Genomic DNA, 17839 nt, shown 5'->3' with positions numbered 1-17839 from the left:
CTCATATTTGTTCATCCTAGCTGACAAGATGGAATTTATCAAACAGTTCGTGGTAACGAACTGTAAGTAAGGAGCGACCCGGCTCAATGGTACCCGAAACTCTAGAAAACGTGTTTTTGATACCAATAGATACATCAACATAAGCAAATTACAATGATAAATTCAAATATATACCTTTAATCAAGTTTACAGCTACCCATCAAAAGTAACTCTAATAAGAAAATTTTCCTGATTTTCAAAAAAAGGGGGAGATACCCCCTAAAAGTTATAGAACCTTAATGAAAATCACACCATCATATTCAGCGTATCCGAGAACCCTACTGTAGAGTTTTCAAGCTCCTATCTACAAAAATGTGGAATTTTACATTTTTTGCCAGAAGAAAGATCACGGATGCGTGTTTATTTGTTGTTTTTTTTTTTTTTTTTTTCCATGGGAGATCGTATCGACCCAGTGGTACTATAAAATCTTGAGAGGGCTCATTGGAACGGAAATTAAAAGTTCTAGTTACCTTTTTAAGTGACCAAAAAAAATGGAGGGCAACTAGGCCCCCTCCCACGCTTATTTTTTCCCAAAGTCACCCGATCAACATTTTGAGATAGCCGTTTTGTTCAGCATGGTCGAAAATATGATAAATATGTCTTTTAGGGTGACTTAATCCCCCGAAGTTCCCAGAGGGAGGGCTAAAAGTTATGAACTTTACCCAATGTTAACATATAGTATTGGTTATTGGGAAGTATACAGAAGTTTTCAGGAGGTTTTTTTTACCGTATATAGCCTATAACGCCTATATTCACTAATTTAACCTTAGATAGTTGGTATTGGTACGAGTATACTGCTATTTTTGCTGGTTCGCTATTTTCTCAGGCGATAATTTCGAAAGGACCATGTACCACATCATAACAAGTTTACACACAATTGTTGTTCTAGTATTTAAGCCGGGTCACTGATATCTATTTGATTTGTAGTGCAGATAAGATAGGCGATCGATATAGGTAGAACGCCAGGGATCGAAAGCAGATCGATCAAATTGGTCTCTAGTCTAAAGTTTTTGTTAAATAATTTTTCCTTACTTCTCTTATAACCAAATTTTAAAGTTTTTTTGGCAGTTTTGCATGCCAAGAAATCTAATTTTTATTTTAACCAAAAATCTTATTAAATTTTTAGAAAATATTTTCAAATTTGACTAAACTCTTCAAAATTTAAACCAGAAAACTTACATGTTGATGTATCATGCAGTGGGTAAGTTCTATTGCAGTCCTAGCGAACTCACCTCGTATGTACAGTTGCGTCAATTGGGGAGGGGGCGGCATGTGGACCCATTACTTTTTGCCCCCCCCCCCCCCCCCATATTTTGAAGAATACCTTTTAGGGGGAGTATTTTCGTTGAAAAATATTTCTTTGTATTTCAATTAAATAAATTTAAAACGACAAATTTGCATCCATTTAGGTTTTGAAGCATACATTTTTCTCCCCCCTCTTACTCCCCAAATTTTACTGAATAGACGTCACTGTGTAAGTGGTATTTTGCCCAAAATTTAGTAGGCTATGCAATTGTTCAACTTGCGTCGAATGGTGCTTGCCGAAAAATTCCTTTAAACTTTGTTAAAAGAATATTGTCAAAATTAAAATCCCAAGTGTTCAAGTCTTAGAAACACTTATGCATATAGCGTAAGAAGTACAGGTAATTAAGATGGAGCCCCGGACGCAAGATAGGTCAGAACCACCACGAATTAGCAACATTGACGTAAATGATTCATGATCAATAAAAAGTTATAGAATGTATTTTTTTGCCTGAAAATATGAAAGTTCTTGCATACAGTGGACACATACGAGGACCATGCTATGACATACAATAGATTATATAGTAGAAGAATCGGTTGAAAGGGCTATGCAATCTAGTGGGTGCTTGCAACTATAATTAATTTATAGTTGTGATTAGCCTCTATTGAAGTTATTATCTATGATCTATAAAAATTGTATATAATTTTGATTATGCTTTACTTATTAATGGACATATGTATTAATTAGTAATCTATGTGTATAGATAGATAGATAGATTGATAGATATCTATTTTAATGCAATAAATGCCGCTTTGGGCCATTGCAAAAAAAAAATGGAAAATCACACAAAATATTAGCACATGATTATAACACTCATAGCAAAGTATAGTAGCCTACATAACAGTAACAACGCAAAATTACAAAACAAAACAAAAACATAATAAAGCACACCATACCATATACTAACATGCATAGATAGATATATATTACATCTACCAAGGGCCATGACTACAAAAAATAAACAAGAAAACAACTTACACACATACAATAATAATTTCAACACTCACCCCACCCCCTTTACAAAAATCTATCTCTATGTGACAAACCCAATTTTATATATTTTGCTATCATTCTTATTGTCCCATAATTTTTTGATCCCTTTACTGAAACCAACCACTCACTTGTCCCCACATTATCAAAAAATAATTCTTTCCTTAAATCCTGTAATTCGGGACAAAGGGCCATGAAGTGAAGCAGATCCTCACCATTTTCTCCACACATAGGGCATGAGTAAGGACCGTCGGTTACCCTTACCCTCCCTAAATATTTCCTCCTTTCTCCAAGTGCTGGAAAATTACCCCTCCCTTATATTAGAAAATTACCCCTCCATTTAATTTCTTCACTATTTAAACCCGCTTTAAAATAAATATCATATCCCCAGACCTCCTTCCATTGCCGGTAAACGCCGAGGGACACCGAGGCTGCGACTTCACACTGCCATTTCTGAATCTCCTGATCTTCAAGCACACCCTTTACTAATTTTGCTACATTTCCTACTTCCAGTCCTATCCCCTTCCCTTCATTCCAAACCAAGATAATCCGCCAAATTAAGATTGATTTCACCTGGGAAGCCCATGAACTTTTCCTTCTATCCTGCAACACCTCCAGATAAGCTGCATTTATAAACTATTATTCGGTAAATGAATCATCTTTTCCCAGTATCCTATAATTCTTACTAACAGTTTTACACTCAATTAAAAAAATCCTAGATCACCCTTTAACACCAGACTATTAAATTTCCCGCTTAGCCCTAAAAGTCTCCTGAAATGTCCTAAATAAATTCTCTCTATTTTTTCCCCTTTTTCAAACCTCCAAACTTCCCCACCGTAATTCAATACTGGGCCTACCATCTCTCAAAAATTCTCTTCTGTAGCTTAATATCTGCCGATCCTAGATGCCTAAGGGGACTCTTCAATAACGCCCATGAAGCCTTCTGACCCTTCCAACTCGCTATTTGCACCTAATCGCTTCATTTCCCTGAACTTGCGAACTTACATCCCAAATAAATAAAATCCTTAACTTCTTTCATCTCTTTCCCTTTAAAATAAAGCTTATTCTTTTCCCTTTCTTCTTTTCCAAAAACTAATGTAACTGATTTATCAATGTTTACAACTAATTTTTTAGTCCCCAGATAACTATCCAAAATCTTTAACATCTTTTGCAAATCCGGAGCCGATTTCGGAAGCAATACTATGACATCTGCAAATAATAAATAAAAGAGCTCCAGCGACATTAATTTTAACATAGGAACATTTCTATTTTTAAAATACTCCTCAATATCATTAATAAAAAGAGACAACAAACGCGGTGATAAAGTGCATCCCTGTTTAAGGCCTACATTACTTAAAATTGGCCCAGAATAAGAAATACCTACCTTCACTACTACTTTAACCACCTCATACATTTTCATTATAACTTCTACTAACCTAATTGGCAATCCTAATTTCACCAACACCCCTTTCAACATACTCCTTGAAACTTGATCAAATGCTCCCCTAATGTCCAAAAACGCCGTATATAGCCTATTTTCCCTCTGCCTCGTATATTTACTAACTAAAACCTGTAAACAAAATATTTGATTAATTGTACTATAGTTTTCCCTAAACCCTGCCTGACATTCAATTAATCTACCTTTATATTGGAACCATTTATCCATCCTATTAGACAGCACTCTACAAAACAACTTACTGGTAGAACTTCCTAAACTTGTTCCCCTGTAGTTCTTGTGCAAGTTTATTTCTCCTTTCTTAAATAATGGGATCATAATCGATATTTGCCAATTTTGCGGCCATAGAGGTGTACTTAGAATTGCCGAGAATATCAATGCAAGCACTGGCAGTATCCATGCTCTTGACCATTTCAACAGCTTAGTTGGTACTCCGTCGATGCCCGATGCTGAGTTCCCTCTCACGCTTTTCAAGGCGTGCCATATTTCCTCCTGTCCAACCGGCTCCAGTAGTTTAGCGTCCTCTGAATCCATCTCAAAATCGGCTGTCTCTTCTAAGCTATCCATCTCCCCATCAGCTCTCTCTTCGGTGTATATCTCTTTGTATTTTTGTTCTAAGCATTCTGGCCAGGTATCGGCGTGAGGGACTGAATCAGGCAACCTTCTATTTTCTGTTGATTTCCTAGTTAACTTCCAGAACTCCGTTGTATCATCCACGCTAAATTTCTCCCGTATTTTTTGGGAGAAATCTCTTCCTCTTCAAAACGCCTCTTCTTCAACTTAAGTAGCCTTTTATATCCTCTTCACTTGTCCCTAAACACCCGCAAATTATTTTCTAGATCAACTGTACTACTAGCCTTAAGCAATCTAAAAGCTACTAAAACCTCCTTCCTTTCCTCACATTCCTTATCAAAAAACTCATCAAACCAGTACTCCTACCATTTTTCTCCTACGTGCCACCTTAGTTCCTATCTTATACAAAACCCCTGACAAAAAATCAACAGAACCAGCTATATCCCCTTCCCTTGCCACATCCTCACTCTTCTGAATAAATGAATCCAGCCCTCTATCTTCAACTAGTACCTTTTTCAACTTCTCCTCACTATCATTATCAAACCTTAAATCTTCCCTCCATTCAAGCTTATTACCCATCTTTCCCTTAACCCCAATTTTTTTTCCGGCTCTCAGCCCATCCTCCCCCTCCTAATTCAACCCTAATAGGCACATGATCCGACCCAGCCAGCGCCATCACCTCAAAATCCACACAACAAGAAAGAAGCCCCAGACTAACAACCCCATAATCTATAACACTTGGAGATATAGCCGAAAAACATGTAAAATCCCCCACTCCTTTATCCTTCCCTGTCCTCCCATTCAAAATAACCAAATTATGCTTACCACAAAAATCCAATAATTTTTTACCCCAATTATTCTTTCTCCGATGACCGTCCTCCTCATAACCGACGGCTCAATCATATAAACTCTATTCATTTTTTCTAGTTCGAGATCCACCTCCTCCTCATGGGCTCCTTCGTCCTCCCCTGTATATCCATTAAAATCCCCTAGAAAAATAAAAAAAATCGGACGGAAACTGTTCTGAAAAACGATCCATATCATTTTCTAATATCTCCCAGGTATCTTCATCACGAAAAGGGCTAGTTTCCGGTGGTAAATACACTGAACAAAAGATAAACGAGTTACTACCAAAGGATACACGCACCCATACTAGATTACATTAAACACTTTTCAACCGAGATACATTTCGCCATCTATTCGTTATCAATAATGCAACTCCTCCATAAGTTCTACCATTCTGCGAACGCTTTCTTTGTGATCGTAAATAAGAAAAACCTTCTATTCTCTCCTCTTTTTCCAGCCACGTTTCTACTAATGATACAATTGAAAAATCACGACATTTAAGAAGACCCTCTACTTTAAGATACGAAAAACCCTGAACATTCCAATGCACTAAATGACACTCGTAATTTGCGCCATGGCCCTGCTTATCCTATCCACTAACTGAACCAATGGGTTGTAACGGGTTAAATAGCTGCCTAGGCTCTTTTAGGGTCATCAGCTCTAACCGGCTTGCTCTTCTGTCTTAGGTGGTTATCTTGGCTAATAATTTGTTGGCTGTTACGTTTGGGAGCCCCCACAGGCCCGACAAAAGTTGATGTGGAGCCTTTTTTAATAACCGGAGTTTCACTGTTCACCCCATTTATTTCGTTATCACTACTAAGCTCCTCCACTACACTAAAGAAAGATTTATGAGGATGAAGATCCTGAACGCGATTTTGAATTGCAAGATTCTTTCAGGTTAAACCGATTGTTTTCGAAAACCGAACTCTTTACTAAACTTTTTTGCGGCACTGATAGAAGACCCAGGTTTACGGTGAAACTTTTGTCCAACATTTTCCTTAAAATGGGTCATGGTACTCACTGATGACTCTATATTAGGGGCATTCGTAACCTCGACTACAGACTGCTTATTAAAGCTATACATAAAACATTGTTGACCAATATATAACTTCGTCCCTCTTAGTCTTGCTTCTCTATTTTCTCCTCTAGCCCGTTCAAGAAAAGGCTTTAGGCGGTTACGGATAGACAGTTCACGCTCTGTATAATCGGGACTAACACCAAGACCCGCCCTTTTCAGGTGCACACTGGAACGCAATATAGTATCACGAATGTAACCGCTAGTAAACTTAACCAACACCGGTCGCGTGCCTTGTTTAGCGTTTAGCCGAAAAATGTCTAATGTCCATCATTTTCAGCCCTAAATTTGGCACATGGAAGTTCAGTGCTTTCATTACATCTTCTCGTAACGAAGAACCTTTGTTTGTAGGATCGAAATTATACTGGACCAAATTACACTTTTTAGATTCATTTTCTAGTCTTTGCAATTTTACGTTAGTAGCCGACATTTCAGCTTGCAAACTTAGGTAATCATTCTTTAATTGTGACGTATCCTCCAAGAAATTCTCTATTGTCGAATCAATTCGTGATAAAATAGCAGATAGTTCGTTTCTCAGTTCTTGAACCTGCTAAGACGAAACTATTTCTATTCCTTTCAATTTTCGATTAATTTCTTGTAGAGTTTCAGATAAATTAACAGAAGTAATAATTAATCCGGAAATATGGTTATAATAATTAGAAAGTTTACTTATCTTTCTTTGAGGGCCGAGCCTCACAAATTCATCCGAGTGACTATTCCAGTGACTGTAATTATTCTCACAAAATTTCCACTTAACATAGCAAGTCTTCTAAAGTAAGATTTCCACTTAACATGACAATTCTTGTCAAAAGGAACTGGTTTTTCAAGTTATTTCACTGCCTGTGTATTTAGATGTTTGCGGAATGAATGCTGATGAATAATAATCCTTATTACTGCCAAACTGGCATACCGCACTTGGATATCTTATGAAATTAACTCAATTTAAGAAAGCCAAAAGTTCAATTAATGCATTGGACAGAAAACTCCAGTCAATTCAATTTATCCAGTGACGTCACACATTCCACTAGGTTACAGATACTGAATAAATATTTAAATAGTTTATGAGACGTAGAAGTGTTCTCACTATTTCGTAACTACTGAAAGAATTCAGTGTCTAATTAAATCAGAATAAAATCCTTTACCGACAACTGGTTCAAAACTGGGATTAATCCTTTTTAAAAGAATAGATAGACCTTAACTGTTCAAAGACTGAATCAATACTGATCTAATCTATATGTTAAATGATTTCATTGTCATATTTTATTAATTAATTAATTTATTAAAACTTAGATTACATTCGCAATTAGTTTTCTAATTTTTCTTTTTTATCTTCGGTTTTGTATTTTGTTCGTTCATCAAATTTCATTTGTTGCAACAAGTTTGATAAACATTATTTTATTTGACACATTTATGACAGTAGAAGGGCTGAATTTATTATTTTCACTTTTATAAAATTGTCCACTTCTGAAGGACGGGGGGGGAGGTGCTAGTCCCTTCTTATAAATTGGACCTTATTGACCCCAGACGGAACCATTGCTACCTCTGCATTAGTTTGTATGATTTCGTCACTAGATAGAATAAGTGGCATTTGAAGGTAAGTGTATCTTGAAGGTGAGTGCATACAATTTATCACATGAAAATGATGATGAAAGCGATGTAACCAGTGATGATAGCAAGTGGTTTGTAGGAGGGTTAATCCATACGGGGGTGCTAAACTAAAAGAGATGTAATGGTGTAACTGGCTTTCTTATATAATGCATCTACTGCTCTCTCTCTCCAATGAGCTGTGTCAACTCGATAAGTTTTACTGCGTCGTAAAGAAAAGAAAAAGCAATACCATACGAAGATGTATTACACACTCTAATATATATCCAAGAAAGAGCTACATTCCCAACTATCCAAAATAATATATATATATATATATATATATATATATATATATATATATATATATATATATATATATATATATATATATAGCCGAGTGACGATTGAAAATTTGTACCTATTAATTTGCAGAGCTCTGTTTCTGAACAACCCAGTTCTTCAAGCTATAAGTTCTGAGAAAGTAATTCTTTGGCTCTTTAATTCTAAGGTCTTTGACAGATTTTTTTTTCTAGGTCGCTCACGTGGTCGAGGTTCTCGCGGAAGTGGTCGTGGAGGAAGAAAGCCTCTCACGGCTGAACAGTTGGACAAAGAACTCGACTCCTACATCAAAATGGACATTTCGTAGAATGCCATTCACACACCAGCGTTCAGTTATATTTTCTAAAATTGCCTTAGAATATTCGAGTCTCTTTGTGCTTTTTAAAATTCTGTTTTCAAACAAGTGAAAGTAAAGAATCCAAAGTTTTGTTCAATTCATTTTTAGTTTTATTCTAGAAACAAATGCCAGCAAGTTGAAACTGAGTCCTCTGCACATGGATTTTTGCAAAAAGCCTCTGTGTCCAAAAGGTATATATATATATATATATATACCTTTTGGACACGGTTTTTTTGCAAAAATCCATGTGCAGAGGACTCAGTTGTCCTATATTATGTATATATATATATATATATATATATATATATATATATATATATATATATATATACCTTATATGTATATGTTACCGCAAATGTCAGAAATATGTTGAATGTCGACATTCACCGGTGAATGTCAACAAAAACATAGTCGCTTGGTGTATGCCCGAAATATTTGTTAAATATCGTTATTTCTAACTTTCTTCGGTGAATGTCGACATTCGGTGAAAGTGTATAACATATACCCTTACCTTTGCGTTGCTAGTAACACTCTCATTTTTGCCAAAATAGTCTTGTCAAAAGCTGTTTCATAGTGAAACATAAGAGGTGACACCAAACACTTGCACTAATAAAAACTCGGTTTTCTCCCATTCACCACCACAAAAAAAAAGAAAAAAAAAGAAAGCATGCGTGAGAAATGTTCCTTTGCGGAGTTTGGAATATATGAAATACTTTTTTTTGTGCATTTCTTAAGGAATAGGAATGCAGAAATGCAGCTATTTATTTCATAGTTGTAGTGAAATGTAACTCTTGCAAACCAGTATTCAGCATGTGATGTCATCACATACTGAATTGGTGGATTTCGAAACAGAGTGTAATTTTTTTCTCTTGAGGGGAGGGGTGGGGGGTTACAGCCTTTTTAGTCTTACCCCTCCCCATGGGTGTGCGCCTGCCCCTTTCCCCTGGATTTCAGGTTTTTTTTAGCCAGTACTCCATATGCTATACTAGGGGAAATGATGGAACTGTAAAAACTACTGAAAATATAACAATAAATGGTGATAGAAAATAGAATGTTAGCAAGCCAGGCTTTGGCATTTTCTGAAGGAAATATCCAAATAAAATAAGAGTAGGACAAATAGATAATATTTGATGTTACTTTCAAATATCATAGTCACTTTTCTGATAATATGCCCTCCCTGTCCTCGATTGTCCCATGTATCCCAAATAATATATTTTTTAAGACCTACCAAAAATCCACGTTTTTGTAAATAGGAGCTTGAAACCTCTACAAAAGGACTCTCTGGTATGCTGAATCTGATGGTGTGATTTTCATTAAGATCGCATGGTGTTTCGGGGATGTTTCCCCCCTTTTTCAAAATTGGCCAAATTTTCTCACGCTCGTAACTTTTGATGGGTATCATTAAACTTGATGAATTTTACATATTTTAAATAAGCATCAAAATTTGATTCTTTTGATGTATAATGTATATATTGTTATCAAGACTCTGTTTTTTATAGTTTCGTCTACTATTGAGCTGCATCGCTCCTTACTTGCAGTTCGTTTACTACGAACTGTTTGACAACCTGGGTATACTTACATCTTTTTATTTATTTAAATTGTAAGAGCAGAAATAGTAATAGTAGTAGCCCAAAAAGTTTCAACTCAATACCCCCAGTCACTCTCGATATATTGCTGAGATGTCTTATTAGCAACCATACAAACCATGCCTTTTGATTTAGTTTTAAAGCAACATTGAGTTTTAAAGCATAATGGACTAATTGCAGAATTGTGGGCGGTTGACATGCCCAGTATCCCTAGAGTCATGGTTGCTGGAGCGTTCTACTATGCTGAACAAAATGTCCGTCTCAAAATTTTAACTGGATGTGTTTGGAATTTTGAACCGAACTAGCATCTTTAAAAGTTTCAATGATATTTCCAGCTATTATAGAGTGGTGCTACTTATGAGATTGCTTATATGACCTTTTGAAAACCTGCATGCGTACAGTTTTTTCGTTTAATTGAAACTCTCCCTAAACGTTCCCTTAATTTTTAACTTAATACCCTTAGCGTCATTAGTTACAGTAACTGTAGTGGTGGTATTAATTGTATACACATAGTGCCTTCTGGCTAGTTCAAAATTTGCCTCAACTTACCACTAAAGTCTAACTTAATAATGTAACTCGTTCTTGAGATATTGCTTTGTCACCTTTTTGAAAGTCCACAAGCTCATAGTTTTGTTTTGATTTAGTTCAACATCCGCCTAGATATTCCTTAAAAGCTTCACCTTAATTATTAAGGTGAAGCTGTAACTACGCAAGTAAACGAAGTATAACTACGAAGCTGTAACTAACTGTAGCTACGCAAGCTAACGCAAGCTAAGGGTATACCCTTAGCTTGCGTAGTAGCAATAGTTATAGTAGCGTTAGTAGCAGTATGCGCAAATCACCTTTGGTTTCTTCAATATCCCCTTCAACATACGCTGAAAGTTTCAACTTAATCCATCAACCGCTCCTGAAGCATTTCTGATGCGGACTCTTGACAACCTATGTGGGCATAGTGTGTTTCGATTTAGTTGCATACAGTTTCAATATATCCCAAACTTTTTGCCCTAATACCCTTGATTTTAATAGTAGCAGTAAAATTAATAGTAGGAGTCTTAGCTTTAGTGGCAGTAGTGGAAGTAGAAGTAGCTATAGTAGTATGAGAAGAAGCAGTAGCATTAGGAAGCAAATATTTTCTTTTGATATGATCTAACAATATTTTCTTGTTCGTTCAACATCCCCCATAACAAGTCATGTTAGTTTCAAATTCACACTAAACTGTTCCTAAGATATTGCTGTTACGCCCTTTTGACAACCTTAACACAGACGGCATCTTTTGATCAAGTTCAACTTCCCCCTCAATAGCTCATGAAGATTTCACCTTCATACCCTTAGGCATGGTTGTAATAGTAGTAACAGTAGTAGTATTGATACTACTAGTACTACCGCTATTATACAGTGACAATTGCGGTAGTACTAGTAGCAGCAGTAGTATTAACATATTGCCTTTTGGCCAGTAGATCATCCCTCATCAAATCCTGGAAGTTTCATCTTAATATAATTATTCACTACTTTGACATTGCTGATATGTCCTTTTAATAACCTGTATAGTCATATACTTCTTGAAATTTTCGTCTTAATGCTCTTTGCCGTGCAACTAGTTGCATTAGAAGTGTTAGTAGTTGAAGCAGTAGCGGTAGCAGTAAATGTAGCAATGATAATAGTATTGGCAGTAGCGAGCACATTTTGCCTTTTGGTGAGATGATCTTCCCCTTTAAGTATTCTCTGAAAGTTCCAACTTACTACCTAAATTAAATCTTGAGATACATTATCTTGACAATGTGCATGCACATAGCGTCTTTTGATTTAGTTCAAATTTCCACTCAATATTGTAAATGGAGTAGTGTAATAGTAGTAGTGGTGGTATCTGTAGTAGTATTGGTAGCAGGCAAATATTGCCTTTTTGATCATCTCCCTTATCATTTCCTGAAAGTTTCAAATTAATATACCCAGTCATTCGTGTGTTACGCCCTTTTGACAATCCGTATACACATAACGTGTTTTGATTTAGTTTAACACTCCCCTCAACATCCTCTGAAATGCTCACCTGGATGCCCTACGTTTTCTTGGAAAGTAAATTTTAAACATGCATGATTTTCAAAAAAACATACACTATATGTAAACAATGAACAAATTGCTTAACTTGCAGCCATTGCCCTGAAAAATATGGGAAGGTTTTTCAAAGACATAATTACTGAACCTTTTAACAATGCTGAACAAAATAGCTCTCTTGCAGTTTTGATCGGATGTGTTTTGAGGAATGATAGGCTTAGGGAGGGCGGATTGCCCTCCATTCACTTTTTACTCTTAAAAAGGGTACTAAAACTTGAGACTTCCAATCAAATGAGCCCCATCCGATACAAAATTTATAAGACCACCCGTTCCATAAAAACCTTATATGCCACGGGGCATAACTTACAGCCCTTGCCCCTGGGCTCTGGGGGGTTGTGTTCACCCTGAAGACGTTGTCATATGCTCTTTGGACCCTTTCAATTAAAACCTTATATACCCTCGGGTTCGTGGCATAACTTACAATCCTTATCCTGAGGGCTCTGGGGGAGGGGGGTCGTTATCCTCAGACATAATTTCTGGACCTTTCAACTACTCTGGACAAAATGACCATCTCAAAATTTTTATTGGATGTGTTTGGAGAAATGATGGGCATTGGGGGGACTGGTTGCCCTCCAATCACATTCGACTATCAGAAAGGGCACTAGCTCTTTCAATTTCCAATCGAATGAGTCCTATTCGAAGCTCCTACGACGGCATATTGCCATCTCAAAATTACTATAAGATGCATTTCAGGGAAATACAAAATGTGGGGGGGGGGATATCTACCGTCCTATCACTTTGACTCATAAAAGGGGCACTAGAGCTTCTGAGTACCAATCCAAGGAGTCCCTCCGAAGTTTATACGACCACTCTTTCTAGAAAAAAACCTCATATGTCCTCAGGGTATAACTTTCCACCCGTGCCCTGAGAGCTGTGTGTGTATGTGGGGGGGGGGTGGCATCCTCAAAGACATAATTTCCGGACCTTTCAACTACGCTGAACAAAATGGCTATCTAGAAATTTGGATTTGATGTGATTGGGGAAATGATGGGCGTGGACGGGGGCTGGTTGCCCTCCAATCACTTCGACTATTAAAAAGGGCACTTTTTCAATCGAATGAGCCCTTTTCAAAGTTTCTATGACAACTTTCTATACGAAGTGCCCTGCCCTGGTCTAAGAAAAAAAAAATACACTGTGCCCACATTGCTCTTTACTTAGGCAGCGGTACTGCGCTATGATACTTTAAAACGTACAAATGCCGCATTTTCCCTCCTTAAACGACTTAAAAATTTAAATGTTGTAAATCACATTGGTTGAGGATTTCTTCTCTTTAGTACGCCCAATCCTCGGGTACGCCTGTCCTGCTTGGCATCTCAATTGAATTGTTGGACAGAATAGAGGCAGTCCAAAAAAGGTGCCTAAGAGTTATCTTCAATGAGGCTAAAGTGCCTTAAATGTTCCTTCTTCGGAGAGCCAATCTAGTCACACTTAACGAAAGGAGAGCAAAAATGTCCTTGCGTTTTGCTAACAATGCCCTTCATAATCTTCGGACAACTCCCATTTTCCCTTGTCAATATTCATCCCGTCGACCTCGCCTCCCACGTTCTGCTTCAACAAAAAAACCATTTCTTCCCCAATAAAAGTTCTTCTTGCCCCAATGGAAGAACAATAGTACGAATAGTACCCTCCGCCTTGGTCTGCTAATTTTATGCTCCTTTTTATGGTTTTGTTCGCGTTTTTTAAAATTCATCCCCACCCCCCTCCCCCTCCCCCCAATGGTTTCACACACCCTTAGGCTATGTAGAAGAAAAAATTAACATAAACAGTTGATGAAAACTGATCCAAAAACAGATAAAAATGGAAAAATGATTCATTTTTCGTAATATGATTCATTGATAGCTGAATGTGAACAGTCCAAAACGCCAAACTAGAGTAAAAAACTAACGCGAATGACTATTGCTTCGCATGTATCTTTATTCCATTTGAGCATTTAAAAAACCAAAGTGTCGCATGAACGTCAAATAGTGTATTTTTGATGAAACTTTCAAAATTTTAATAAGAGATCCATCGGTTCAATTGTGGATATAATCCTACTTTCTTTACTAATAATACTACCAAGGTAAGTGAAGCTGTTCACTTGATCAATCTTTTCGTTACCCAACTTTACCTTTTCATCTTCACTTATTCCTGACCTTAGCGACTTAATCTTCTTAACATTAATTTTCAAACCCATTCTAGCACCATGAACCCGTAAAACCTTTTATAAAAAAAAAACTCAAATCAAGGAGGGGGGGGGCAAAAGATCAAGGAGAAAACTCCTCTCCCCAATTGACACGCCAGTTTTTAAATATTTTTGAAAAATACTTTGTTATAACTTTTATAGGGAAGGCACTATGGTCTTTAGGGCCAGTTTGACGGCTATAAAGCGCAGAAAAACAAATAAATAAACGTCCACGTACCCCGTAATAAACCCCAGTCAGTGAAAATAAGACAGTCTTTATGAAAAAAAAGTTATTTGAACACAATTTTGTAAAAATCCTGTAATCCTTCAGAGAAAAGAAAAATTAGTTACCAAATTTCAAGACACGACCTCCTTCCTTACGACATGCGGGATTGAACCGATAGTCCAATGATCAGTCTGCGCAACTCTTTCCTCTGCACTATCGTAATGTGGCTAAATTTGGGATTCTTCTAATATTTCGTTTACTTACTTTCGCCAGAAGCATTTTATTGGTTGGCGTAGAGTCACTTTTTAGCATAGTCTAAACCAGATTTGAGGATTTATTTACACCAATAAAAATCTATCTATTTACATCAGCGGAAATTCGAAATCCGTAGAATATATTCCTGAATACGTTGAATCACTAAATCAAAAGTTGAAGCGAATTGGTGAATTGCTAAAATTGGCAACATAAAATGCAGCGCTTTTAGAAATATAAGGCTGTGCCCATTTTAATAACCCCCGGGGGTGTACGCTCGCACTAATTTTTTCCTTGCACTTTGAAGACCAATAGGCTAATTGGTCTCAAATGGTCGCCAAAAAATTCAAATGAATTTACTGAAAAAAATGTGCATTGTCAGTTTAATATACATATTTATTCCTTAAAATCTGAATTAATTTTTGATTTCTTGAAGTTATAAAAGTGAAAATATTTAAAAGACTTTTTTCAGTAAAGTGCAAATGATATTCTGGCTTTTAGAAAGCATGGGGTTTAGAACTCTACTCATATTAATTTGTGCTCGTTTTGGGTTTCATTTATTTATTAATACTGATTTGTGGTAGCTGTATGCTTGGTAGATTAGTTGATTCTATTTTTGTTCATTTTTGGTTTAATGGAGTTCTTTACTTTTATTGAAAAACCTATTTTGTACACAATTTTTGGATTAATTTCTGTTCGTTTTATATTGACATAGTCTTTTTCAGGGAGAAAGACTGAGCCTCTTCTGAAGTTAAACAACCGACCGTTCCATAAAAACCTTTAATACCCCCTGGGCATAACTTACAACCCTTGCTCATAGTCTCTGGGGTTTCTTTCAACCCCAAAAGCCTTGTTATACGATATTTAGACTATTTTGAATAGAATGGCTATCTCAAAATTTCTATTAGACGCATTTTGGGACAATATGACGTGTGTGTAGGGGTGAGAGGGTAGCTGCCCTCTGATCACTTTGACTCTTAAAAAGGGCACTAGTGTCTGATTACCAATCCAATGAGCCCCCCTTTGAAATTTATATGACCACACTTTCTATAAAACGTCTATTTATCCCTAGTCCATAATTTACGACTCGTGTCAACAAGGCTGGGGGGATTTGTTTTCTTCAAAGCCATGAATTCCAGACCTTTCTGATAGGCTTAACTAAATGGCTATATCGAAATTTTGATTGCAACTGTTTGAGGAAATGATAGGTGCGGTGGGAGACATTTGCCCTCTGATCACTTTCGACTAGTAAAAAACGCACTAGCCCTTTCAATTTCCAATCAAATGAGCCCTTTTTGAAGTTTCTATGACAAAACTTTCTTGTCATCTTCAAAGACCTAATTTTCAGAACTTTCAACTACGTTGACCAAAATGAATATCTCAAAAATTCGATTGGATGTGTTTGGGGAAATGGCGGGCGAGAGAGGGGGGTTAGTTGTTCTTCAATCACCTTTGAATATTAAAAGGGGCTCTAGCTTTTTCAATTTCCAATTGAATGAGCCCTTTTTGAAGTTTCTACAAAAACTCCTTCTATAAAAACTTCATATAACACAAGGGCATAACTGACAACCCTTGCCCTGAGGGCTGTGGGGGGGGGGGGTTGTAATCCTCGAAGACCTAATTTCCAGATTTTTCAACGACGTTGAATAAAATGGCTATCTCAAAATTTTGATTGTATGTGTTTGGGGAATGGTGGGCGTGAGAGGGGGGATAGTTGCCCTCTAATCACTTTTTTCGATTATGAAAAAGAGCATTAGCCCTTCGAATTTCCAATCGAATGAGCCCTTTTTGAAGTTTCTACGACAAAGCTTTCAATAAAAACCTTATATGCCCCAAGGACATAGCTTGTATCTCGTTCCCTGGACACTGTGGGAGGCGTGTCCTGCTTAAATACATAATTTCCAAAACTTTCATATACATTGAACAAAATGGCTGTCTCAAAATTTTGATTGGATGTGTTTGGGGAAATAGTGGGCGTCGAAGGTGTGTTTGTTGCCTTCCAATCACTTTCGACTATTAAAAAGGGCACTAGCCATTTCGATTCCCAATCGAATGAGCCCATTTTGAAGTTTCTACAACAGCGTTTTTTATGAAAACCTTATATACCCCCAGGGCATAACTTATAACCCTTGCCCTGAGGGCTATGGGGGGGTTGTCATTCTCAAAGGCCCAATTTTCAGAACTTTCAACTACGTTGAACAAAATGGCTATCTCTAAATTGTGATTGGATGTGCTTGGGGAAAAGGTGGGCGTAGGAGGGGGTTTACTGGCCCTCCAATCATTTTCAACTATTAAAAAGGGCACTAGCCCTTTGAATTTCCATTCAAATGGAGCTCTTTTTGAAGTTTCTACGAAAACGCTATCTATAAAAATCTTATATGCCCCCAGGGCATAACTTTCAACCCTTGCCCTGAGGGTTGTGGGGGAGTGTCCTCCTCAAAACATAATTTCTATGTGGAAATTCACTACGCTGAACAAAATGGCTATCTCAAAGTTTTGATTGGATGTGTTTGGGGAAATGGTGGGCGTAGAAGGGGTGTTAGTTGCCTTCCTATCACTTTCGACTATTAAAAAGGGCACAAGCCATTCCAATTTTGAATCGAATGAGCCCTTTTCGAAGTTTCTAAGACAACTTTTCTGTACGAAGTGCCCTGATCTAAAGAAAAAAAAAATTATAATACATTGTGCCAAAATGGTTCTTTACTTAGGCTAATACCGCTGCCTATGATTTTCTCCTTTCTGGAAAATCCGGCAAATTTTCTCAGGCTTGTAGTTTTTGATGGGTAAATTAAACTTTATGAATTTCATAAGTCGGAATCGGCATTGAAAGCTAATTCTTTCCATGTATCTTTTGTTGTCAAAATTCCAAGTTTTAGAGTTGCGGTTACTATTGAGTCACTGCTCAGTTTTTTGCCACGAACTGTTTGATAATTGTACTGGGTTAATATATGTTTCATGGA

The 17839-nt window shown here is 36.9% G+C and overlaps 1 protein-coding gene across 1 annotated transcript in view; it reads left to right on the top strand.

Annotated features, from left to right (window-relative positions):
- Window positions 1–8642, top strand: part of LOC148954293 (aly/REF export factor 2-like) — an 84234-nt gene extending 75592 nt beyond the window's left edge. Inside the window, exon 5 of the mRNA XM_089087009.1 lies at window positions 8403–8642. Within this exon, the coding sequence (XP_088943135.1) occupies window positions 8403–8515 (113 nt within the window). The 3' untranslated portion in view covers window positions 8516–8642. The remainder of the gene's footprint in view (window positions 1–8402) is intronic.
- The last annotated feature ends 9197 nt before the right edge of the window (window positions 8643–17839 follow it).

This window comes from Artemia sp. Qi Xiang Cuo, chromosome 3 (assembly GCF_049724085.1).
Source record: "Artemia sp. Qi Xiang Cuo chromosome 3, ASM4972408v1, whole genome shotgun sequence".
NCBI classification, from domain to species: Eukaryota; Metazoa; Arthropoda; class Branchiopoda; order Anostraca; family Artemiidae; genus Artemia; species Artemia sp. Qi Xiang Cuo.
The sequence above is the reverse complement of the archived record's forward strand: the minus strand, read 5'-3'. Positions and strand labels throughout refer to the sequence as shown.